Source organism: Salvelinus fontinalis, chromosome 36, assembly GCF_029448725.1.
Source record: "Salvelinus fontinalis isolate EN_2023a chromosome 36, ASM2944872v1, whole genome shotgun sequence".
NCBI classification, from domain to species: Eukaryota; Metazoa; Chordata; class Actinopteri; order Salmoniformes; family Salmonidae; genus Salvelinus; species Salvelinus fontinalis.
The window spans coordinates 17,404,400-17,430,706 of record NC_074700.1 but is presented as its reverse complement, the minus strand read 5'-3'; the positions used below and the strand labels follow the sequence as shown (position 1 = coordinate 17,430,706).

Here is a 26,307-nt window from a genome sequence, read left to right as displayed (position 1 = left end):
GGGCCGTGATTTCCGGGTTCTGTGTTGCTAGGGGGAAGGTGGCGCAGAGGACCTGTTGGAAATGACGGTAGAAGAAGTCGGATTTCAATATAAAGTCCAAAACAGTAAGCCTGGAAGATAGCAAAGAAACTTCACCAGACCTGCGTGTTAAGGGTGTGTGTGTGCGCGCGGGCTTGTTCAAATGTGTATTTATGTAGTTAAATAATGCAACGCTGCGGTGTGTGAAAGAATCGCTGTCTCGCTTGCTGCTAGCTCAGCTGTGTTGTTACACATATCCCCACCTGTGTGGGTAACACGCCAGCTGGCTAGCTAGCTAATTTATTATCGAAAATCGCTCTCCGAATAATCTGAACTAGTTAGGAAGTCTAAACTGTTATCCATATATGGCTGTTGTGTTAATCTAGTTGTTTGCAGCTTACTTGCTTTCTAGCTAGCTAAATAACTGGCTAACGTTAGACTCATAAATTAGCCAGCTAATTAGCATGCTAGCCAGTTAGCTAACTAGCTAGCTAATTGACCTAGTTTTGAGGACAGCGCCCATGCTGTCACTGCTTGACTACTGTATAAGTGGTGTATCAGATTCATATTAATTTTGATGTTCATTTGAGGTCTGCGTTTACTGTGGATTAACAGATCAAAACAATGACACTTAGTCTAACTTGTTAGCTAGCTAGGAAAAATAGTTGATATGATTAGCTAATCAATGTGTGTGTGATTCATAACAATGATTCACAACCCTCCAAGTTCCTGGTGTCACACCCTCAGAATTCCAATGAATTCAGTTAGCCAGTAGTCAGTGCTAGGACTGAGTGTAATAACAAAGTTTACAATTCACTTTGTTTGCCTCTCACACACAATATGCAAACAACTGTCATCTCCCCTCCATGATAAACATTCCTGACACCCGTTTTCCCCCTCCCTCGCCTCCATAGGGTGTGACTCACCATGGAGTCTCTGATGAGTGCGGTGGGCCCCCGGACCCCGGCCCTGTTGAAGAAGGCCTCTGAGGTGGACTTCCGGTCGGGGGCCACACTGGAGCAGCTGTCGGCCCAGGTGTCTGAGCTGGTCACCCTGGAACAGGGAGACTTCGGGGACCAGCTGGCCCTCGAGGTCCACACGGCCAAAGACTTCATCTTCAACATGCTGGGTAAGACTCACCCACAGGCAGGATATTATATATGCTATTACATTTGGGTTAATACATGTTTGATTCACTACTGATATAGACAGCATTATAAGCTGGGTGGTTCGAACCCTGAATGCTGATTGGCGGACAGCTGTGGTATAGCAGACCATATACCACGGGTATGACACAACATTTATTTTTACTTCTCTAATTATGTTGGTAACCAGTTTATAATAGCAATAAGGCACCTCGGGGGTTTGTGTTATATGGCCAGTATACCACGTCTAAAGGCTGTATCCAGGCACTCCGCTTTGCGTCGTGCTTAAGAACATTCCTTATACCAGGTCCATTAATGCCATATACAGTATATGTTTCTTTGACCGAGGCCTATTGTGTGTTTGATAAAAACGTATTGTGAGTAATGTGGTTGTAGATAAGTACAGATAGAGAAAAGGTGGTGGCTCAGCTGTGTTTATTTTCTGTGTCATGGATCAAGGTCCTAATATGCTTATCACCAAGGAGAAGTGAGTTTCTTTGTCCAATAGGTGGCACTATTCCCTCTCCCTCTGTTCCTCAAGCTCTGCCCCTGCCTGCTCCTATGCTCTCTCCTCTCCTCTCCCTGCTTGTCCCAGTGCAACTGGAACCAAAGCCCCTTTTGGCCGGGATCCCTCCCTCTCTTGAGCGCATATCCTCTTCTCTATTTCACTTTCTTCTGTTTTACTCTTCCATCCATCTCTCTTTCTGTTTTGCTACTCCATCCATCTCTTTCTGTTTTACTACTCCATCCATCTCTCTCTCTGTTTTGCTACTCTATCCATCTCTCTTTCTGTTTTGCTACTCTATCCATCTCTCTTTCTGTTTTGCTACTCTATCCATCTCTCTTTCTGTTTTGCTACTCTATCCATCTCTCTTTCTGTTTTGCTACTCTATCCATCTCTCTTTCTGTTTTGCTACTCCATCCATCTCTCTTTCTGTTTTGCTACTCCATCCATCTCTCTTTCTGTTTTGCTACTCCATCCATCTCTCTTTCTGTTTTGCTACTCCATCCATCTCTCTTTCTGTTTTGCTACTCCATCCATCTCTCTTTCTGTTTTGCTACCTCATCCATCTCTCTTTCTGTTTTGCTACTCTATCCATCTCTCTTTCTGTTTTGCTTAGCCCCCCCCCCCCCCCTGATTGTGCCTGTTTGTTGATCATGTGCAGTTTGAGTGGGAAGCACAATACAAACAAGCTAACTAGCACTAAGTCCACTCCCCTGTCCACCCCCCTGTAACTATAGCTGTGAATAGGAGCCACGATTGGCAGTGAGTATTGTTTGCCCTAAAATATCATAACAGCCCCTTCTTCTAATCCGGTCAAATATTGGATTTGTTTACTGCCAACCCTCCTGTATCTTTCTGCCTCTCAGCCTCTGCACTAGCTAGCCTAGCGTCCTCTTTTCCGCTCTCTCTCTAACTCTCTCTTCTCTTCCTCTTTGCTCTCATCTCTTTCTCCTCTCTCCACACTCTCTCTCTCATCCCTCTTTTTCTCTTCACTCTCAAATTGTACATGCCTGAGAAACCCCCCCTAAACAGTCATCTGTGCCTATTATCATCCTATTAAGCCGGGTGACTGAGAAGCATTTGTAAGGAATGTTAATACAATGTTTGTCATTAACACTTTTTAAATACTGTTGAATAAACAACAAGCCTCATGGCTTCCCGTCCTCCCTCATCTGTGAGATAGGTCTCTCGCTCTCTCTCGACCATTTTGCACTCTCACTCACTTAACCCTCTATCCCAATTGAATGACTCCCTCTGCCCTCACGGTGCAAGCCCCCCCCCCCCTTTCCTACCTCTCACATAATTTGTTTTGTATTAATTAACTTATCCACTTTCTGTCGCTGTCTCCATTGACAGTCAGACTGACTGCTCTTTCATTTCCAACCGTTTGCCATTAAAAATAATATCCATTTGCACCTTGACAGGGCAAAGAGATGGTGTGAGTGTAGGATTTAAGATTATTTGTAAATGCACGGTGTGTGCATTAGCGAGTAGCACTGTGACACGGTGTTTTGAAGAACCTTGAAGAGGGAGCCCAGGCAGTTGAAAGGAAATATCTCACCAACTAATAGAGCTCTTTATATGGAACATTTGCAGTGGTGTCTGTGTGTGTGCATCTCTATGGCTGTTTACACAGGCAGCCCAATTCAGCTCTTTTTTTCCCACTGGTAAAAAAAAAATTAGATAAATCACATATTTTTCTGAGCTGATCTGATTGGGCTAAATACCAATTAGTGAAAAGATCAGAATTAGGCTGCCTGTGTAAACGTAGCCTACGTGTCTGTATCTGTGTGCATGTTAGCCCGTGTGTGTTTGACTTTCTTTTCTAGTTAGGTCTTTGTAAAAGTTCTCTCTAGCCTAGTTTGAGAAGCAGGAGGCTCCCCACCGGGAATTCAGTGCTGACAGAGAGGGAGAAGAGAGGAGGCGATGCATTGCACCACACAGTGAAACAGATCCACAGTTTGACAGATCCAAGGAAGGAAAAGCCACTTATTTACCCGGTAGCTCTTCAGTAAACAGTGTTAGGCTAGCCTAAAGCATGCCTGTGGAAACATGGATCTAGAATTCCCACAGGACTATATGGGTCGTGGGAATGTAGAATAATTACCAAAGGCTGGTTTATACTTGGTCTAACAACATGTCTGTACACCACAAGTGATTGATCTTATTTACTGTTAGATAATATAAATGACTATTGTAGGGGTGTAGCTTAAACCCCCTCAGGTTGATGTGAAATCTAATTACTATATATTAAACTGACAGATTAAGGGGATTTAAGGTAGAGATGCAGTGCATTCTGAAAGTATTTAGACCCCTTGACTTTTTCCACATTTTGTTAGGTTAGTCTTATTCTAAAATTGATTTAAATTAGTGTTTTTCCTCATCAATCTACACCCAATACCCCAAAATGACAAAGCGAAAACCGTCCTTAATTTTTGGGGGGGAAACCTATTAAAAAAATGAAAACAGATGTTTTTTTACATACGTATTCAGACCCTTTTCGAAATTGATCTCAGGTGCATTCTGTTTCCATTGATCATCCTTGAGATGTTTCTACAACTTGATTGGAGTCTACCTGTGGTAAATTCAATTGATTGGACATGATTTGGAAAGGCACACACCTGTCTATAAAAGGTCCCACAGCTGACAGTGCATGTCAGAGCAAAAACCAAGCCACGAGGTCGAAGGAATTGTCCCTAGAGCTCCAAGACAGGATTGTGTCGAGGCACAGATCTGGGGAAGGGTACCAAACAATTTCTGCAGCATTGAAGGTCCTCAAGAACACAGTGGTCTCCATCATTCTTATATGGAAGAAGTTTGGAATCACCAAGACTCTTCCTAGAGCTGGTCCGCTTGGCCAAACTGAGCAATCGGGGTAGAAGGGAGGTGACCAAGAAGCCTATGGTCCCTCTGACAGCTCTAGAGTTCCTCTGTGGGGATAGGAGAAACTTCCAGAAGGACAACCATCTCTGCAGCACTCCACTAATCAGGCCTTTATGGAAGAGTGGCCAGACGGAAGCCACTCCTCAGTAAAAGGCTCATGACAGTCTGCTTGTAGTTTGCCAAAAGGCACCTAAAGGATTCTCAGACCATGAGAAACAAGATTCTCTAGTCTGATGAAACCAAGATTGAACACTTGGGCTTGAATGCCAAGCGTCACGTCTGGAGGAAACCTGGCACCATCTGTACAGTGAAGCATGGTGGTGGCAATATCATGCTGTGGGGATGTTTTTCAGCGGCATGGACTATGAGACTAGTCAGGATTGAGGGAAAGATGAATGGAGAAAAGTACAGAGATCCTTGATGAAAACCTGCTCAGGACCTCAGATTGGGGCGAAGGTTCACCAACAGGACAAATGCTACAGATTCTAAACTTTAAAATGTATGTCAATCAAAATCCATAGATTTAAAAAAACAAAAAAAACATTTGACAGATTTACTTGAACAGTGCAGATGCAAAGTTTGGTAACAGAATGATGGTTTGTGCTGTAATTCGTCAGTACCAAACTTTCCATATACACTGTTCTTCCAGCATGTGGTCCTTGTGCATAGAGTTTGTTAAACTTTTAAATCAAGGGATTTTGTTTGGCATACATTTTAAAGTGAGAAATGTGAGTCTCAGCGTAATCCTGTTAGAGCGGATTTGCCCTCTAGTAGCGCTTCCTTCACTGAGTTTCCATGTAGAATCACCACAGGTTCCCTCCACATCTTTAACCCCCACATCATGTCTTATGTTGTCCCAAATGGCTCCCTACTCCCAGTTTAGTGCCCTTTTGGCCCTGATCAAAAGTAGTGCACTAGATTAGGGGGCCATTTGGCTTTAGATTTGCACATTCTCTTTTTCCATGTGTGTCTGACTACGGCTGACCTCCCCCTCGCCTTCTCCACAGAGCTCACTTTATTTTTACATTTAACCTTTATTTAACTAGGCAAGTCAGTTAACAAATTCTTATTTACAATGATGGCCTACCCCAGTCAAATCCGGACGACGCTGGGCCAATTTTGCACCACCTTATTGGACTCCCGATCACGGCCGGATGTGATGCAGCCTGGATTCGAACCAGGTACTGCAGTGACTCCTCCTGCACTGAGATGCAGTGTCTTAGACCACTGCGTCACTCGGGAACCCCTTTTTATACGACTTTAAAGTCGGTTTAATTCAAACACAAAGAAGGCCAGAGGGGTGAAAACAGGAGGGGAGCTCCGTTTCACGTTCAGTCGACACAAGAACTAAGAACGGACGCAAGTCAGACGTTGTCTCTTAAAACCTGTTTGGGCTGCAAGGGGCAGTATTGAGTAGCCAGATAAAATGTGCCCATTTCAAACGGCCTCGTACTCAATTCTTGCCCGTACAATATGCATATTATTATTACTATTGGATAGAAAACATTCTCTAGTTTCTAAAACCGTTTGAATTATTTCTCTGAGTGAAACATAACTCCTTCTGCAGCACATTTCCTGACCCGGAAGTGGAAAGTCTGAAATCGATGCTCTGTTCTTCTTCCTGCCTATAAATGGGCACAAGACTTATTAGTATACATGCACGTCATACACCTTCCTCTGGGTGTCAAGAGGCTGTGAGAGAAGAAATGAGTTGAATATCTTGGTCTGAGTTGGAACACATCATCTTGGAATGACGTGTCCACCATTTTCGGTACTCTGAAGTGCGCGAGCTGGACAGTGGAATTGCCTTTTGCTTAGCTGCCGTTATAGGCGACTACAATCTCCGGCTTTGATTTTATTTGATACATGTCACCATATCATCGTAAAGTATGTTTTTTCAATATGGTTTCATCAGATTATTGAATTTTTTTCGGGAGTTTTGCCGTGTTCCGTTCTCTTCCGTTTGTTGACATGGAGAGTGTCGTGCCACCCGGCTAGCGCGCTTGCTAAATGAAGAGGGAAAGTGTCCGTTCTGAATCCAAACAACGACTGTTCTGGACAAAGGACACCTTGTCCAACATTCTGATGAAAGATCAGCAAAAGTAAGACCCAATTTATGATGTTATTTCATATATCTGTCGTAGTCGCCGGCGCCCAAGTGTTTCTGGCTATTGTGCTAAGCTAATATAACGCTATATTGTGTTTTCGCTGTAAAACACTTGATAAATCGGAAATATTGTCTGGAATCACAAGATGCCTGTCTTTCAATTGCTGTACACTATGTATTTTTCAGAAATGTTTTATGAGTATTTAGTTATTTGGCGTTGGTGTCTGTAATTTTTCTGTCTGCTTTCGTTGCAATTTCTGACTGTAGCTGCAATGTAAACTATGATTTATACCTGAAATATGCAAATTTTTCTAACAAAACATATTCTATACAATAAATATGTTATCAGACTGTCATCTGATGAAGTTGTTTCTTGGTTAGTGGCTATTTATATCTTTATTTGGTTGAATTTGTGATGGCTACTGATGGAGTAAAAAAAGTGGTGTCTTTTGCTAACGTGGTTAGCTAATAGATTTACATATTGTGTCTTCCCTGTAAAACATTTTAAACATCGGACATGTTGGCTTGATTCACAAGATGTGTACCTTTCATCTGGTGTCTTGGACTTGTTAATGTGTGAAAGTTAAATATAAAAAAAAAAAAGAGCTTTTGAATTTCGCGCCCTGCACTTTGAGCTGGCTGTCATAAGTGTACCGACGTCGGGCTGCAGCCATAAGAAGTCCAGACCCACAGAGTTGAGGCTGAAAGACTAAACAAAACCAAAACACCCAAACAAGCTGTTTTGTTTCTTCCCGCAGACCTTGTTTTTTGTTGTCTGCGTGTCGGCTCGCCCCTCTGACACTGCTTTTCAATGTCATCATCTATTTCATATTGAATAATATTTGATCATGTATTTTTTCACTAAAATCAAGCGAGCCAGATTCGTTAAAGATTTCTTTCATGTTTTTTTTTTGTCAGTAATGCCAAGCCAATCCCTCAGTCAGAATGTGATCTGGATGTTGATTCATTCCTCAGTCAGAATGTGATCTGGATGTTGATTCATTCCTCAGTCAGAATGTGATCTGGATGTTGATTCATTGTTTTCATGGCTACGGGCTAGGCTGTAGCAGCTACTCTCATTCCGCCGGTGTTCAGGTAATGATCGGTTGTATAATGGTTGTGTTAACTGCTCCCAGCTGGGCTGTATTTTATAACTTCTGTTCTCAGGGCGTCGCTCCCACTCGCAGACTTTTTGACGAATGTCACTGTAAATACCTACGGTCCACTGTAGCTGTGGCACCCCCGGCAGACACACAGCAGCTCTCGCTGGAGCCCTTAAGGTGAATTTAGATGAAGTCGCCTTAAAAGAGTTCAGTACCGTTGCTTATATGGGAATGAAGATTCGGAGCATGTGTCGCAGGCTATTGGTTGAACTTCTCCCAGAGAATCTGATGGTTGGTTAGGCCTCGTTTGACATGAGCAAATCAGTACAGAGTGTCGGGAGTGTTCCCAAAGAATATTGTTGGTCTCACGTGGGGACACGGTGCATCTCGGTATGGAGTGCAGTTCACTATTCATGTATCATCTTATCAGCTGGGGACTTTTTTTTGTGACCAATACATTTGCTCCTTGCATAGCCTCTAGGCAGGCTACACAGTAATATCATTGCTTTAATTAAACCGGTGCTCACTCCATTCAAATAGCGTTTCTCGTTAACTGTCAAGAGTAGGCCCATCACTGATCCAAATGGTTGCCTAATCAGGCCTAGGCTAGATGCACTTTGAATGAAACATGCATTCAAAACGCACATCTTGAGTGTTTATTTAGAAGACATATTCACTGTAGTTTACACTATAGACTAGTGTTGTACTCACTCGAAAGCGACAATACCATTCTTCATTGCGTTGTCTTTAAGAGGAGATTTTCAAACTGCGTGCTCTGTGACTGATATGTAAATTTTGCCTGTATATGCTCTGTTTTAAAAAGGTATGGAACTATGCATTGCGCAGGTAATACGTTAAATGCCGTATTAACCTTGTATTTAGCTAATGTATGATGGGTTACTATGCATAAGCGTCTAACTCATCTAGTCTATCTTACTGTTCTCTGACGTGTTAAGAATATACACCACTGCTTCTCCTCTAGTGCAGTCCCAGGAAAAGCTGGACTATAATAGCTTGGACATTTTAAAGACTTTTAAATGTTTTTATTTACTAAAATACTGTTAGAAGAGCGACGCAAGCTTGCTCTTTTTGTAGCTGAATGTAAAATACTTGTGCAGTTAGAAAGCGAGAGTGAGCGACGCAGACAGTTATTTATTCAGACCCATAAACATTAAGCTCTTGTGAAGAGAACTCTTTTGATCTTATTCTAGTCCAATGTTATGAGAGCAAGAGAGAGTCAACCTATTAATTATTTAAATAGGCCCTATTATAATTTAATATCAGTTGATTTTGACTAGCCTGTAATTGTAACTTTGTAGGCTGCATGTCCTGCACAAATCAATGAACTATCACCGTTGCACGTTCTCTCCCAGCTTCATGGTTGAACAGTGGTTTGTAATTCCACTCCATATAATACAATATACTACAGTACAATCCACACCCCAAAAATGTTTAAACTTTTTTTAACTAGATCTTGTTTAATTTATTTACCCATGAGCGCATCCATCTATGGGCTTTTCTGTTTTTCTGTTGTGAGTAATGAACATGAGACTGGTCTAAATTGCTAGTTGGATCATGGGGTGGGGGCGTTCTGATGAGTTGTGTCTGGGGGGAGTCGGGACCGAATGGAATTGATTTTAAACTAGCCTTAGTCACTCACTGTCATAGCAGCTCCGCTAGCACCATCGCTGTTCTGACTGCATCTCCTACGTTCGCTAACGCACGCCAAGTCTCACTTCTACCAACTGCTCTGTGTGTGTGTGTAGCGTCCCTATCCATATGACCCCGCCCCTCTGGTGTAGGGTCGTATGGGCAGCAGGAAGGTTACAGCTCATTAACTGAAGACGAACTGATAATGAACCATGTGAGTGCCGTTGAACTGCTACAGCCAAATGTACATTACTCTCTCTCTCTCTGGTCTCTTTCTCTGGACTCTCTCTTTCTCTGGTCTCTCTCCCTCCATTTAGTGAATCACTTTTAATGTACATTACATGAAAAGCAATTTGACATTTGCCACATGTGAAAACCCAAAGGGACATATTGTGTTCAGATATTTAATTGCCCAATCTGACGTCACAGATTGGTCCCTGGACACGACCATCACTCCATTAAACTCTGCACTACATCACTCTATGGATCACACACACACACACCTTTCAATAACCTTGGTTATGCTGCCCAGTGTTAGATAGCCTCTGACCCTCTTCAGCTTCAAAGAGGGTTTCTCGTCGCTCTAACAATCCCAGACATTACACCCAATCGGATAAAATGGGAACAAATTCTCCCTCTGTTTAATTTAAAGAATGAGTGCGGCCTATTTTAAAAGCTTGATGAGAATTCATAAACACGGGAGTCGGCAGGGAGCAACACACACACACACACACACACACACACACACACACACACACACACACACACACACACACACACACACACACACACACACACACACACACACACACACACAGCAGAACCCACCTATGACCGACACAACTACATGTGTGTGTTAATCCATCTCTGTCTGAAAGCACATTCTCTTTAGATGGCTGATAATGCCTTTCTGGGGCTAATCGTTTGAAAAGAGCAAACGAGTGTAAAGCAGAGAGAAAGCGCTCCATGGTAATTGAATTGGTGAAACGCTCTCTGTTGGAAGGATCTGTGTTTTACGGTTTATTGGATGGTTTGGCCTGTCTTGTTTTATAGCTAAGACCTACTGTCTGGCATGCCAACTTTCCATTGGGTGTCGATGTATTTACACAGCTACTCTTACCCTTTGTCTTTTACTCAACATCCTCCTCTCCTCTCTCTTACTCTACATCCTCCTCTTCTCTCTCTTACTCTACATCCTCCTCTTCTCTCTCTTACTCTACATCCTCCTCTTCTCTCTCTTACTCTACATCCTCCTCTCCTCTCTTTTACTCTACATCCTCCTCTCCTCTCTTTTACTCTACATCCTCCTCTCCTCTCTTTTACTCTACATCCTCCTCTCCTCTCTTTTACTCTACATCCTCCTCTCTCTTTTACTCTACATCCTCCTCTCCTCTCTTTTACTCTACATCCTCCTCTCTCTTTTACTCTACATCCTCCTCTCTCTTTTACTCTACATCCTCCTCTCTCTTTTACTCTACATCCTCCTCTCTCTTTTACTCTACATCCTCCTCTCTCTTTTACTCTACATCCTCCTCTCTCTTTTACTCTACATCCTCCTCTCTCTTTTACTCTACATCCTCCTCTCTCTTTTACTCTACATCCTCCTCTCTCTTTTACTCTACATCCTCCTCTCCTCTTTTACTCGACATCCTCCTCTCCTCTTTTACTCGACATCCTCCTCTCCTCTTTTACTCGACATCCTCCTCTCCTCTAACCTTTTCATTTAATGGTCATTTTTTGTCCCTGTTTCTCTTTGTGTAGTACTGGAATTGCTCTATCCTTTTAACCTTTTTATAGCTCTCTTTTCCATATATCCTCTCAACGTATATGGAGGAATCCCATTTCCCCTGGATTTACATGACTGTTTATACTGTAGCCCCATATAGGCTACGCTACTGTGAATCTGAACATGGCATCACACTTTGAATGGTGATTCAAAGGCATTCATCACTCTCTGCACTGTCCGTTATGGGGAGTTTGTCAGTGTGACATTTTGTGTGTGAGACAGCAATCTTGGGCAGCTCTCCAGTGCTAATCGTCACAGTTCCCAGAGTGGCTCTATGGAAATGAGATCCGCTATGATTGACCTCCCAGTTACCTGCTCTCTCTCTCTGTGTGTGTGTGTGTGACCTCCCAGTTAGCTGGGTGCATCACACTGGGGCTGTTTTAAATGACAAATGGATTCATTAATTTTAGTACTCCTCAAACACAGAGGGGATTTTTAGTTTTGAAAACTAGGCTAGTGTGCGTCCTTAATGTAGAGTTTCTCATCCAAGCTCCAAAGCTTTTTTGGACCTCACCTAAATGATGTAAACTGAACTGTTGGTCACAACCTTTGTGTAGACTTGTTTCCATGTACGTCATGGTTTGCCAGTATTTCTGTATGCGCAAAGGAGACAGTAAGTGGCCCATGGGATTAGAATGCAGATTGTGTTCTCTGAAACAGCCTCACATCTCCTCTGGGTCAAACAGACTAACATCCAGGGCCTCATTATTTATTTTTATTTATTTATTTTTATTTTACCAGGTAAGTTGACTGAGAACACGTTCTCATTTGCAGCAACGACCTGGGGAATAGTTACAGGGGAGAGGAGGGGGATGAATGAGCCAATTGGAAGCTGGGGATTATTAGGTGACCATGATGATTTGAGGGCCAGATTTGGAATTTAGCCAGGACACCGGGGTTAACACCCCTACTCTTACGATAAGTGCCATGGGATCTTTAATGACCTCAGAGAGTCAGGACACCCGCTTAACGTCCCATCCGAAAGACGGCACCCTACACAGGGCAGTGTCCCCAATCACTGCTCTGGGGCATTGGGATATTTTTTAGACCAGAGGAAAGAGTGCCTCCTACTGGCCCTCCAACACTACTTCCAGCAGCATCTGGTCTCCCATCCAGGGACTGACCAGGACCAACCCTGCTTAGCTTCAGAAGCAAGCCAGTAGTGGTATGCAGGGTGGTATGCTGCTGGCCATAAAATCTCATAGAATCTCTGTCTCCCTCTCTTCTGTCTCCTTCCCCATCATTCTCTTTCTCTCTTTCGTTCCTTCCCCATCGCTCTCTTTTTCCCTCTCCTCTCTGAGCACCACAATAGCTACTGGAGAGATGAGACAAAGATCTCTGCTCCCCATTTGACCCAATTGATCAACTGTAGAGAAAACAAATCAGAGGAAGTTCCTGCTTGCCAACTCTGCCCTTTGCCTGTCTGTAAGATATTTTCTCGACCTCAGCTGTACTTGGCTTCTCAAAAAAAAAAAATTGTGTGGGGGGGGGGAAACTGACAGATTTGATTTCTCTATCTGATTATTGCTTGGTGCTCTGTACTCTCTTTCTCCCCTTCTCTCTTTCTCTGCGCTCATTATGTCCTCTTCTGTCAGTAAAACACACTGTAGAAAAAAACAGCCTGGACTTAGAGCTTCCATAGTTGAGAACACAGCTAAGTACTTGGTTGGCTGCAGTATTCGTCATAAACTCTAGAGTTTTTGGTTGTGATGGGTGGGGAAATTGTTTCCCAGAAGCTAGGTGATAGAATGCTAGTAGTGTGGCTTTAAATATTGTACCATTTATGGCGGACTTATACTGAACCAAAGCATAAATGCATCAATTTTACGGAGTTACAGTTCATATAAGGAAATCAATTAAAATAAATTCATTAGGCCCTAATCTATGGATTTCACATGACTGGGCCGGGGCGAGCCATGGGTGTGCCTGGGATGACATGGGCCCATCCACTACTTTTCTCCGGTACTTTTCTCAGTGTAGCAGAATTTGTCCTGTCAAATGCAAGATTAACTTCAAGGAAAAACATTAGGAAATGTAGCTGGCTACATATATTCCATGACAAATAGGATGGCCATGCATTCATTGTTTTTTGGCCCCTAAAAACGTGCTTTTTCATTGTTATCTAATTTAGTTGTGTGGCTGCTTGCCAAATGATAGCATGGCACTTCTGTTGTCATTTGATAAATTAAGGTGTACATTTTCTTCTTTCCTATTCTCCCACTCCTTTCCACCTCTGTCTAAGCAGTTTGCACAGTCGGTCTGGCTGTATTCAGTAAAGACTCCCTCTAGGAGTGGAAAGCCAGGGTTGGTTGAGGACGACCACTTAATGTGGAGACTAACATAAAATGTTTTTTTATTTTTTTTATTTAACTAGCCAAGTCCGTTAAGAATAAATTCGTATTTACAATGACGTACTACCGGGGAACAGCGGGTTAACTGCCTTGTTCAGAGGCAGGAAGACAGCTCGGGGATTCTATCCAGCAACCTTTCGGTTACTGGCCCAACACTCTAACCACTAGGCTACCAGCCGCAGTCATGAAGGGAGCTGTTTGGACCTCATATGACCCAGCAACTGTTTTCAGTCTTATGTAGCAACATTCCATTTATTTTAATTTTACGTTGGATAAAAGTACAGACTCGGCTACAAAATGGTATATCATACACTGCTGTTGAGGAACAAAGGGAAAGTAATTCTGCTTTGAAAGTTGATGAACTTGTAACCCCACTTTTGAGAAATGGCCCTTGAAAAAGTTTTGGTTCAGTTTTTACGCCTCTTTGTTCACACCCATTCAGCCGGATTCACACCCTAGTAAGCTTTAGCCCCTCCCGTCTCTTTAAGGATTCACACCCTAGTAAGCTTTAGCCCCTCCCGTCTCTTTAAGGATTCACACCCTAGTAAGCTTTAGCCCCTCCCGTCTCTTTAAGGATTCACATGTGAGGCCATGTGCTAAACAGAGTAAGGTAGTGTTTGTAAACAACCAAAGATTTCAAGACTAAAAGTGGCGAGTAGTAATAAAAATCCACTATCTTGGCCTACATCGTAATCCGACGTTGGTGCAGGTCATGTTCTTCACATTACTGTCTCTGGTCTAATCTAAATTTTATTTGTCACATGCACAGGATAGACTGTGTGAAAGGTACAGTGGAATGGCTACAAGTTGTTATATTTTGATATGACTAGCTATGACAATTGTAATCACCCCCTGGCTAACTTGATGGGTTATGTAATCATCTGGCAAAGTGGATTTTTTAAAGTTTTTGTTTAGACATGCTAGCGAAACAATAATCTCAGCTCATACATTACTAGCAATACAAACTGATTGTCATAGCTAGCCACCATTCATGAAATGCTGTAGTATGAGTCTGCAGGTAGCTAAAGCTAACCAACTAGGTTCAATGTTAGTTAGCTAACTATAATTAGCCATGCAAATGTTACCTAGCTAGCTAAACAATGAACCATAACTGTTTATTCCCCATCACTGTCATCAGAAGACTCCACAATGTCTGGTTCAATGAAAAATGTTGTTACCTAAATCAGGGATTTCCTTATCGTCTGATTCATTTTCAGAGTCGGGGAGCGTGGCAGCATGGTCCTCCAGAAAGTAGTCATCACAACTTTTTCCCACTGATCTTTGTCGATAGCGCTTGGTAAATTCAGGGCAGCAATGTTGTTAAGAGCAGTAGCAACACTTTTGCAGTTGTCCATACCTTTCCAAAAATCTGCGGTAGCAAGGATTATCTACACATATTGAACAGCTCTTCTTATAGACAGAAGAATGCTACATGACAGACCAATCCAAACTCATCTCTCGGCATGTCCAGCCCAACCATTATCTCAGCCAATCATGGCTAGTGGGAAGGTTCCTTCCTTTATCCGTGGCTAAATCAGCTAGGCTTGTAATTTAACAATTGTATTCACAGGTGGCTTACACGTTTAAGGCACATGAAAGTTTATATGTTTCAGAAGGCATTTCTGCCCAAAAACGCATTTTGATTAAAAAATACATGTTTACGTTCTAATGCCTCTCCTGTGAAGTAGTGACGTGCGACAGACGCCTAATTTCCTGAAATGAGTCAAATGTACTTGTTTCATTGTGGAGGTGTTTACCCCACTCATGTTCAAACTTGTACATCTACTGTATGTGGACACCCCTTCAAATTAGTGTATTTGGCTGTTTCAGCCACACCCATTGCTGGCAGGTGTATACAATTGAGACAGCCATGCAATCTCCATAGACAAACATTGGCAGTAGAATGGCCTTACTGAAGAGCTCTGTGGCACCGACATAGGATGCCACCTTTCCATCAAGCTAGTTCCTCAAATTTCTGCCCTGGTCAACTTTAAGAGCTGTTATTGTGAAGTGGAAACATTTAGGAGCAACAACGGCTCAGCGTTGTTATTTAAGCACATAAAAGTTTACACATTCCAGAAGGCATTTCTTCAACAACAAAAAATGCATTTGGACAATAAAGAAAAATGCACGTTCAAATGGCGCTCCTGTGACGTGCAACATATGCGTAGCTTCCTGAAATGGTTCACACATACTTTTGTCAGTATCACTACTGCGCTTTTTCATGAATACTTCATGAATGTATGCATTGCATTCGCTTCTGACCAAGAAGAACTGCTCAAGTGTCTGCTTTTAGAATTTCATATTGTGCTCATTGTGTTTTTTTTATTCCTTCAGGCCTAGTACAGAAGGTGGACCAGCGTCTCCCGGTGGCCAATGAGTACCTGCTCCTGTCTGGGGGTGCCAGGGAGGGGGTTCTGGACCTCAACCCAGAGGAGCTGGGGGACTACGCCAAGGGGGCCGACTTCGACCTGGACTTCACCCTCCTGGTGCCTGCCCTCAAGCTTCATGATCGCAACCAGGTTGGTGCAATACGGATGGAACGGGAAACGTTGAATTTGTTTTGTATGTATCTTATTGATATTCAGTTGTGTTTTGTGACGATGTATGTGACGTTTCACTGTGCCCTTTTAAAACTTGTATCAATGTTGTGTCATGACGTTTGATGCAAAACAAATACTAGTATTTTCTCAGGAAAAAGTATAATGAAGTATTGTTTCTTCTAATGTCAACCAGCCGGTCACCCTGGACATGCGTCAGTCGGCCCCCTGCCACTCCTGGCTCTCCCTGCGGCTCTGCGACCCCAACACCCAGGCAAGATGGAGGATCTGCTGCCAGGAGGAGACAGACTTACCCCCTGATGATGATGAAGAAGAGAAAAGGGAAATGGGTCACAAAGCCTCTGGTGCAGTCCCCCCCTCCCTCTACGTAATGCGTTTTCTAATGTTCTTTTTCTCTTTTAGTGCTTTTAGTTCTTGTATTTTACTGTGTTATTGTATTTTACTGTAAGGTGTGTTGCATTGGTTTTAATGAAGTTCAATTTGTATTTGATTCTAGTCGCCCCACCAGTCTCTGGATGGCTGCTACATGTCCCCGGCGCTGGTGGCTGACTGGTTCTGGGGAGTGGTGGGTGAGGCGGTGGACGAGCTGAGGCGTTCCCCCAAGAGAGGCATCCCCGTCCCGGAGAGGCTGGAACGCAACGGGCCCCTGACCACCCTCATCCTCCAGGCGGGCTCCAGCCGGGTGCTCTATGACCTGCTGCCAGTGGTGTCCTTCCGGGGCTGGCCCGCCGTGGCCCAGGGCTGGCTGACGGCCAACCACTTCTGGGACGGGAAGATCACGGAGGAGGAGGCCATCTCTGGCTTCTACCTGCTGCCCTGCCCGGCTCCGCTGGGGGGGAGGCCCGACCGGGAGTGGAGGCTGGCCTTCTCACGCAGCGAGGTGGGTAGCTAGCTGCACGTTGTAGTTGGCTAGTTAACCATCGGGTAGCTTCTTCTTTTGAATAGCTGTATAGTTAGTTAGATTGGGCATGGGATTTCTGCTGGACAACAATGGCTGGCTAGTCTAATTTGTTCAACTGAAACTCAGCGATTATGTAATTGTCACAAGCAGCCAAATGAATTGCAGATGAACTCGCTGCGCTCACCCAGAGTATCTGTGCGTGTGCTGGGTGAGCTTCATGCTGCTACGACATGATATCTGCGGGACTAAAACAGCATACAAGTTTTAGCCTTCTGTGTCATACTCTTAGTTGTTGAAGTCCGTCCTATTCTGGTGTTTTTATTTTATTTTTTATTTTACCGTTATTTTACCAGGTAAGTTGACTGAGAACACATTCTCATTTGCAGCAACGACCTGGGGAATAGTTACAGGGGAGAGGAGGGGGATGAATGAGCCAATTGTAAACTGGGGGTTATTAGGTGACCATGATGGTAAGAGGGCCAGATTGGGAATTTAGCCAGGACACCGGGGTTACCACCCCTACTCTTACGATAAGTGCCGTGGGATCTTTAATGACCTCAGAGAGTCAGGACACCCGTTTAACGTCCCATCCGAAAGACGGCACCCTACACAGGGCAGTGTCCCCAATCACTGCCCTGGGGCATTGGGATATTTTTAGACCAGAGGAAAGAGTGCCTCCTACTGGCCCTCCAACACCACTTCCAGCAGCATCTGGTCTCCCATCCAGGGACTGACCAGGACCCGCCCTGCTTAGCTTCAGAAGCAAGCCAGTAGTGGTATGCAGGGTGGTATGCTGCTGCTGTTTACTTTGTGCACCACTGACTTTACCGTTAAATAAAACTTAGCGGAAGTACAAGTTCACTTACCTTTTGAAACGTGACACTTACAGGTGGAACATTTTCAACTTTTAAATGTGAAAGTAGTAAGGTTCTTAACGGTCTTCAAGTACCGTTGAAAATGACTCTGTATAACATCCATCCAGGCTGTGTCTGTGTCTCTGGGGCATGCATGTGTACTGTCTGTTAATGCTGTTTGCGTCTTTCTGGTGACAAATCTGATAAGCCCTCGTGGGATTAATAAAGTATATTTGATTCAATTCAGTCTGACCTGGCTGCCATATCATTGTCCCCTGTCATGTCTGTCTCCAGGTGCAGCTGAAGAAGTGCATCCCGTACCCCATGGCCCAGGCCTTCCAGGCTGCCAAGGCTGTCCTCTCCCGCCTCCTGGCTCGCCCCCGCACTGGCCTCAGCCCCTACCACCTCCGCACCCTCCTCTTCTGGGCCTGCGACCGCCTACCACCTGCCTACCTCTCCTCGCCTGACCCAGAAACCCCCGCCCGCCTCCTGCTGGGCCTCCTGGATGATCTGGCCCACTGCATCCTGGGTAAGAACTGTCCCAACTACTTTCTGCCCCAGTGCAACATGCTGGAGCACCTGTCGGACAGCCAAGCCCTGCTGGTGGCCCGGAAGCTGGCCCATGTCCGGTCTGACCCGACCGAGCACCTACGGGCGGCCCTGGACCAGGCCAGACAGGCGAGCCAGCTGAAGAGGGAAGCGGCGAGCGCTACCAACGGGCACGGAGGGTCGCCCAGGCAAGGTTACCCGGCCAGCGGCATCATCTCGCCCTCGGACGACAAACTGGCTGCCAGGCTGCAGCAGCTGGTGACAGAGAACCCCGGGAAGTCGATTTCTGTTTTTCTCAACCCCGATGATGTCACAAGGCCGCACTTCCGCATCGATGACAAGTTCTACTGACCTGAGAGTAATGGTGTGCTAACGACACACACTTTCTTCAAAACACATGGAAACGGCGAGTCATCTAGGAAGGCTCGAGAGTCAAAACACTACAGAGCCTCACTGCTCTCCTATCCCGCCCCCTCCTGGAGGCTAACGACAATGATGCTAACGCTAACAACGCTGCTGAACTATGACACTACCAAAAACACCTTTGCACACTCCCAGGAGCAGGAGGCTGACCCTAGAGAGCCCCAGGCTACAGAAACCAACACTCTTCTATCCATTTAGTAGTGAGTGATGTCATAAAGAGACCTCACCACAGGAAAAAGGCTCGTTGAGTTACCACGGAGACCGCTGCTCTTTTATGAGCTTGCCGTAACGAGATGTTTAAAAAAAAATAATAAAGAACCGCTTTAGAGTGAAGAAAGTCTTCTGCTGCTCCCATTCAATGGCATGGCGTACCCAAAGGGTTTCTCCTCTCTCCACACTAATGAGAAATACTGTATTTGCCCCTTTTTTCCCAATGCCCAATCAAAGTGGGTGATAGTACCAGGATTCTCCATTTTATACTCAACTATGATGGAACTGAATGTAATTTGGTGTGGGGCAATGTCTTTGAACAAATAGTATTTTCTTTCTATACTTTTTATCCCTTTTTTTCTGTTTGCTCTCTGCCCCTCTCGTTCTCATACTTCCTTTCTCTCTCTTTCCCCTTCTCTCTCAGGTATTTTTAATGTTGTTTATTGTTTTTCTATGGACGCAGACTTCCTCTTGGAGGGTTATGGTTCCCCTCCATCTATCTTGAATGGTATAACCCAGGGTTGTCCTTCCATTTCAACACTTACTATGTGACGTAACGCACCAAAGATCCACTGGATGGGTGTGTCGAGGAGCCTTTGCTTCTTCAATCTACCACCCCATAAGAAAGTTATCTGTACTCACTGACCCAGAGTCAGTCTGTACTCTTAAAGGAAAGATTCACCCATTTTGAATGCTATATTATTTTTGGTAATCTCTAAGTGACGTTATATCTATTCCCGGGGTAATTTCATGTTTATCTGAGCTATTGCAGTTCAAGCACGCCGAAATAAAGCCGCTCTCACTACTCTGGAAGTTAACTTAAATATGACTTTTAGATTGCGAAAAAGTCTATCATACATGTCAGATTTCAATACTGGCTTGGTTATTTTCTCTCAAATTAGCCAATGATCATATTTTTTGCAATATTCCTACCTCGAAATTTCTTATGAGGGTCCACCACATTTCTCCTATTTGTCTGCTTCTTCAGTCCAGAGTGCATTGTATGGTGCCGTTGCATGGCCATTGCGAATGTCAGACTCCTCTCTGCGAGGTACATCGATCTGCAGGTTGAACGTGGTGAGATTGTAGACTCCTAAATTCATAGTGCAGTTTAGGTGATTTTTACAGCCAACTCGCTACTTCACATGCTGATATTGTATTTGGTGTTGTTGTGTCTAGCTACACTTGCTAGCTAGCTACCGACCAAGCTAGCCAGCCAGCCCATAGAGGGAGCATTGCATTGTGGGTTTGGTAGTCGATCTGAGCTGCAACAGATTTCCACATGTTGCTACCAACCTTATTATAACGACAAAATGAAACATTTGTTCACCAGAAATATTGATCTCACACAGTGTTATTTAACACTGTAAATTATACCAATTAGTGGTTTTGGGCGGATTTTGTCTTTAACCCTCATATTCCCCACCTTTACCTTCCTGACCAACATGCCGATCAGCGGTCACCTCATCAATTTGCCTCGATTCAGAGGGGTTGGGTTAAATGCGGAAGACCCATTTTCAGTTGAAGGCGTTCAGTTGTACAACTGACTAGGTAGTTTATCATCAAATAAGGGTAATATCATAGGGGCTATAAACTTTAATTCAGTTATTTTCTTACAGTCCCTTTGAAAATGTATACCATGGTACATTTACATTGGGGCTCTAATGGTGGGATGTGGTCATTAAATGTTGTATGATATTAACAAACTACCTATATGGAGACAGGTTGGTGCGGAAAGGAGGAGAGGTACGGTAGGGTTAGCTGCTGAAACGGTTGGCACACTGCTCGATTGTATTCTAATCTCCATGTTACGAAATGAAAGCACTGCCATGGCTTGGCAAGGCTACATCATGTCATCTGTATGAGGCTTGTGTAAGGGCTATTTTCTTTGTTCCACTTTTGTGTGTGTGTGTATGAAGATGGGGAGGTTTTCATGGTTTGTGGTTGAAACTCAGAGGAAAAGCTTTTTGTCTTGTCTCAGATTTTAATTGGAGGAAACTTGACTGGTTTTGTAATGGTCCCTCTCTCGCTCTTCTGCTTGGTTTGCCTGTTTTAATAAGCTGTGTGTGATCGGACCACTGATCAAGCTCTTTAAATGTGCTGATGTAGAGCGAGTTAGAGATCCAAAGAGATGGAACAGGAGCTAATGCACAGCAGGACACAAACACCCAATGTGCAAGCCTCCTTTCTACATCCCCTTGTGCCCTCCTCTCTCTCTGTGTGAGAGTCTTGGGGGGCCTTATCTTGTCCACCCAGATGTGTTGGATGGGGAGACGGGCCAGCCTCTGGCCCTTTGTACAGATTAGTGGTAAAGGATGGGGCTGCTGGGAACTGGGACAGCCGCTTGTCTCTCTCTCGTTATATATCTGTCTCACCTTCTCATTATTTAGCTGCGTCTGTCTCTTCTCACTTGTTTTCCTTCTATAGCCTCCCATCCAATGAGTGGAAGTCACATCTCCTGAATACAAACAGTATCAACACCTTTCTATCACCAGATTGGCTCTAATCGGCATTGGCTTAGACCGAGGGTGTGTCCAAAATGGCACCCGATTCCCTATATAGTGCACTTCTGCCCCATGGTCTCCGGTCAAAAGTAGTGCACTGCATAGGGAATAGGGTGCCATTTAAGAAGCACAGAGTATCAGATGTGCTTGTTGAATATCATTAGTGGAACGTCATGGACATCACTCAAGCATCATCGGAACACTAAATCAAATAACATTTTAGTTGTCAAATGCGCTGAGTTCAACAGGTATAACCTTACAACAAAGCAGTTTTAAGAAAAATAAGTCTTAGGTAAAAAAGAGGTAAGTAAGAAATAAAATGATCAAATAAATAAAGAGCAGCAGTAAAATAACAGTAGCGAGGCTATATACAGGGGGTACCGGTACAGACTCAATGTGCGGGGGCACCGGTTAGTAGAGGTAATATGTATGTAGGTAGAGTTAGTGACTATACATAGATAATAATCCGAGAGTAGCAGCAGTGTAAAACGGGGTGGAGGGACAATGCAAGTAGTCTGGGTAGCCATATGATTAGTTGTTCAGGTGGTAGAAGCTGTTAAGTCTTTTGGACCTAGACTTGGCTCCCCGGTACCGCTTGCCGTGCGGTAGCAGAGAGAACAGTCGATGACTAGGGTGGCTGGAGTCTTTGAACATTTTTAGAGCCTTTGACACACCGCCTGGTATAGAGGTCCTGGGTGGCAGGAAGCTTGGCCCCAGTGATGTACTGGGCCGTAGGCACTACCCTCTAGTGCCTTGCGATCGGAGGCTGAGCAGTTGCCATACCAGGCAGTGATGCAACCAGTCAGGATGCTCTCGATGGTGCAGCTGTAGAACTTTTTGACGACCCATGCCAAATCTTTTCAGTCTCATGCGGGGGAATAGGCTTTGTTGTGCCCTCTTCACAGGTGTGTTTGGAACATGATAGTTTGTTGGTGATGTGGACACCAAGGAACTTGAAGCTCTCAACCTGATCCACTACAGCCCTGTTGATGAGAATGGAGGAGTGCTCGGTCCTCCTTTTCCTGTAGTTCAAAATCATCTCCTCTGTCTTGATCACGTTCAGGGAGATGTTGTTATCCTGGCACCACATGGCCAGGTCTCTGACCTCCCTATAGGCTGTCTCGTCGGTAATCAGGCCTACCACTGTTGTCGTCGGCAAACTTAATGATGGTGTTGGAGTCGTGTCTGGCCATGCAGTCATGGGTGAGCAGGGAGTACAGGAGGGGACTGAGCATGCACCCCTGAGGGGCTCCAGTGTTGAGGATCAGCGTGGCAGATGTGTTGTTGCCTACCCTTACCACCTGGGGGGTGGCCCGTCAGGAAGTCCAGGATCCAGTTGCAGAGGGAGGTGTTTAGTAACAGGATCCTTAGCTTAGTGATGAGCTTTGAGGGCACTATGGTGTTGAACGCTGAGCTGTAGTCAATGGATAGCATTCTCACGTAGATGTTCCTTTTGTCCAGGTGGGAAAGGGCAGTATGGAGTGCAACAGAGATTGCGTCATCTGTGGATCTGTTTGGGCGGTCTCCGGGAGGATGCTGTTGATGTGATGCATGACCAGCCTTTCAAAGCACTTCATGGCTACAGACGTGAGTGCTACGGGTTGGTAGTCATTTAGGCAGGTTACCTTCGTGTTCTTGGGCACAGGGACTATGGTGGTCTGCTTAACATGTTGGTGTTACAGACTCAGTGGGGGACAGGTTGAAAATGTTAGTGAAGACACTTGCCAGTTGGTCAGCGCATGCTCAGCGAGCACGTCCTGGTAATCCGTCTGGCCCTACGTTCTTGTGAATACTACAGGTCTTTGAAAACTTTTCTTAGTGATTTTATATTCTCTGGAATGTGATAGAATCACTACTTTATTGGTACTGCATATATTGGGTACAGTACTACTATATCAGTATTGATACTGTTTTTGAATAGCTTCTGTTAGTGGAGTGAATTAGGAACTACTGGTGAATTGTGTGGGTACTTCTGTTCTTTATAGCCTTGGTACAGGTGAGTGTATGAATCAAAAGGACACCTTGACGAACCAAAGAATCTAGTGTTGCTGACAATACAGAAGGATGAACACCCAGAGGATAGAGTTGAGTGCGGGTTTGTTAACTGCAAAGTAATCAAATTAAGTGTATTGGTCGTGTACACAGATTTGCAGGTGTAGCGAAATGCTTGTGTTTCTAGCTCCGACAGTTCAGTAATACCTAGCAATATAACAAAGTAAGCACAATCCCAAAAATGTATTAAAAAAGAAACGAAGAGATATCAATATGAGAAGTATAATATAGAAGTATTTGTGTGTGGGTGGGTGGGTCCAGCACTTTCAAGGTGGCGGTTTTCGACACACCACAGCCTGACGTTGTAATAATGTTCATGAACGTTGCCTTGAGCATTTCTGAAAGTTGTCAGGATGGTTGAGACTTCCTTTTGTAATGTTCTTCCTTCCTGAATGCTTCCCTAAGTTTTAAACGCACCACCGTTCAACGTCGTAGTAAAGTTGTTAGAACATTGACAGACTTCCTGAATGCTCCCCTGAAGTTTTAAATTCAGTGCCAGCGTTTGAAATATGCAATGTCAGGTGTATCTCACTGTGTACTGCCTAGTTAGTAGGCATATACATTAGTATGATGCTTTAGCCTATTTTTGAAAAATGGAAACGTACACAATTTGATACTGGTGCAGAATGTCAAAATCAAGAGTTAACAGCAGCAGTGCTATGCAATCGTGTACCCAATCTAACTTCTAATGGACTATCTGCTGCAGAAAGAGCTGTTGTCAGTAATATGAGGTAATTGTACTGATAAAACTACTAAATGTTATATTATTTTGTGCTTAAACTACTGATAATTGTTTTTGATTGAAAATGAACAAATAATGAATGTAACCAATTTTACCTCCTTGACTCATCACTCAATCAATTCAAATATAGTTGAAGAAAAATATATCCATGCAAATCCTGACTGAATTACCATATAAAAGAGCTGCAATATCGTCAATGACTCCACCCCATATCTGGAAATATTTGCAATTTAAAACTTGACTACTTTCTACTTCCTCTTCCTTCATAAAGTGCAAATTAACTTTATCATGAATGTTTTGCTGTATTTATTTTCTCTGGGTTGTATTGAATGATGATCATTGATGGTACTGCTGTAGCATGAAATAAATCTACATCTTGATCACTTTGTGTCTGTACAACTTCCTTTTGACTCTGTATGCAACTTCCTTGTAGACTGTCTGTCTGTGCTGTATAGCCAACTCCTAACATGCTGACCAGACCGCACGCATGTTGATTTTGGCCCCCCACACCAGGCGCAATCAGGACACGCAGGTTGAAAAATCTAAACGAACTCTGAACCAAATATATTAACTTGGGGACAGGTCGAAAGCATTAAACATTTGTCAATTTAGCTAGCTAGCTAATTTGTCCTGGGATATAAACATTGGGTTGTTATTTTACCTAAAATGCACAATGTCCTCTACTCCGACAATTAATGCACAGATTAAAGGGTTAACCGTGTTTGTTTCTAGTAATCTCTCCTACTTCAGACTTCTTTGGACTTTATATGGTGGTTGGCAACCAACTTTAAGGTGCATTACCACCACCAACTGGTGTGTGGACCTCAGTTAATTTTTCAATCACCTACATGGGTATATGCTCCTGAAACCCAATGAGGAGATGAGAGAAGGACTTGTAGTGCATCAAGCGTCACAAATAGAACCAAGTTCTATTTTAGCGCCTGGCTACGCAGATGTCCGTTGATGCACGCGAGCAGTGTGGGTGCAAATGATTGAATAACATGTATGTGTAAATTTATTTTGCAGCACACGCGATGGGGGCAGGTTGGTCAGCATGTTAGGTTGGCATTTAACAGATCTGGGACCGTGTTAAGACTGTTACTAATGTTTGTAGTTTTGATCTATACATGGGATACATTTTGTCGCTGTCCTGGAAAAGTCTCACAAATTGAAAGTAGTCCTCCCCCTGAATGTTGAGTTTAACTCTAGGAGTGATACGTCATTCAAAACACCTTGTGAACTTCCATTAATACATGGCGGTGGATTTGAAAATAAAAAATCCTGAAAAGGTTTTTCCAGGACACCAGCAAACAGCCAGAAGAGGACGCGTCACCCCTTATAGCCTGGTTCCTCTCTAGGTTTCTTCCTAGGTTTTGGCCTTTCTAGGGAGTTTTTCCTAACCGCCGTGCTTCTACACCTGCATTGCTTGCTGTTTGGGGTTTTAGGCTGGGTTTCTGTATATATAGCACTTCTGTATATATAGCACTTATATAGCACTTCGAGATATTAGCTGATGTACGAAGGGCTATATAAATAAAAACAAATAACTTGATTTGATTTATTAAGTAGCTTTTGGATAAAACATGTTACGATGTGTAAAAGTCCTGTTTGGAGTGGAGCTCTCTTTTCTGTTTGGGATTCAGTGCAGTTCCAACAGAGGGCGCCAGGAGACAGCACTTCTGCCTCCAGCACCATGTACTCTGTCCAGCGCTGCTCTGCTCGTCTCAGATAGTCACACTGTGGGATAACAACATCAGGAGAGGTTACCGAGGAGAGAGAGCATGTGTGTCTGGCCCATATATATACACACACACCCTGACTAACACTGCAGCAATCTGCTGGTGTATTCAGAAGATTACTAGGCCAAGAACTTCCAGGTATGTGTGACACGTCTGGCACAGAACATCCTGCCAGTGAACTCCGGACTGACCTCACTGCCAGTTACATCACCCTGGCTCTATAT

General features: G+C 44.0%; 1 protein-coding gene across 2 annotated transcripts; it reads left to right on the top strand.

Annotated features, from left to right (window-relative positions):
- LOC129835332 (nucleotidyltransferase MB21D2-like) lies at positions 1 to 24,727 on the top strand. Of its 2 annotated transcripts, none has more exons than XM_055900924.1 (6): positions 1 to 104; positions 933 to 1,147; positions 15,886 to 16,070; positions 16,285 to 16,476; positions 16,606 to 16,989; positions 18,159 to 24,727. In XM_055900924.1, the coding sequence occupies exons 2-6, from the start codon at positions 946 to 948 to the stop codon at positions 18,762 to 18,764; spliced, it is 1,569 nt and encodes a 522-aa protein (XP_055756899.1). In that variant the 5' UTR covers positions 1 to 104; positions 933 to 945; the 3' UTR covers positions 18,765 to 24,727. The 2 variants fall into 2 exon arrangements, with proteins under 2 accessions (XP_055756899.1, XP_055756898.1); XM_055900923.1 differs by having other exon boundaries at positions 2 to 153.
- Positions 24,728 to 26,307: the final 1,580 nt, after the last annotated feature.

Coding starts and splice junctions, on each gene's coding strand:
- LOC129835332 (XM_055900924.1), top strand. CDS start 946: ATGGAGTCTCTGATGAGTGCGGTGGGCCCCCGGACCCCGGCCCTGTTG. Junction 1,148..15,885: donor CTTCATCTTCAACATGCTGG/GTAAGACTCACC, acceptor TTATTCCTTCAG/GCCTAGTACAGAAGGTGGAC. Junction 16,477..16,605: donor CAGTCCCCCCCTCCCTCTAC/GTAATGCGTTTT, acceptor ATTTGATTCTAG/TCGCCCCACCAGTCTCTGGA.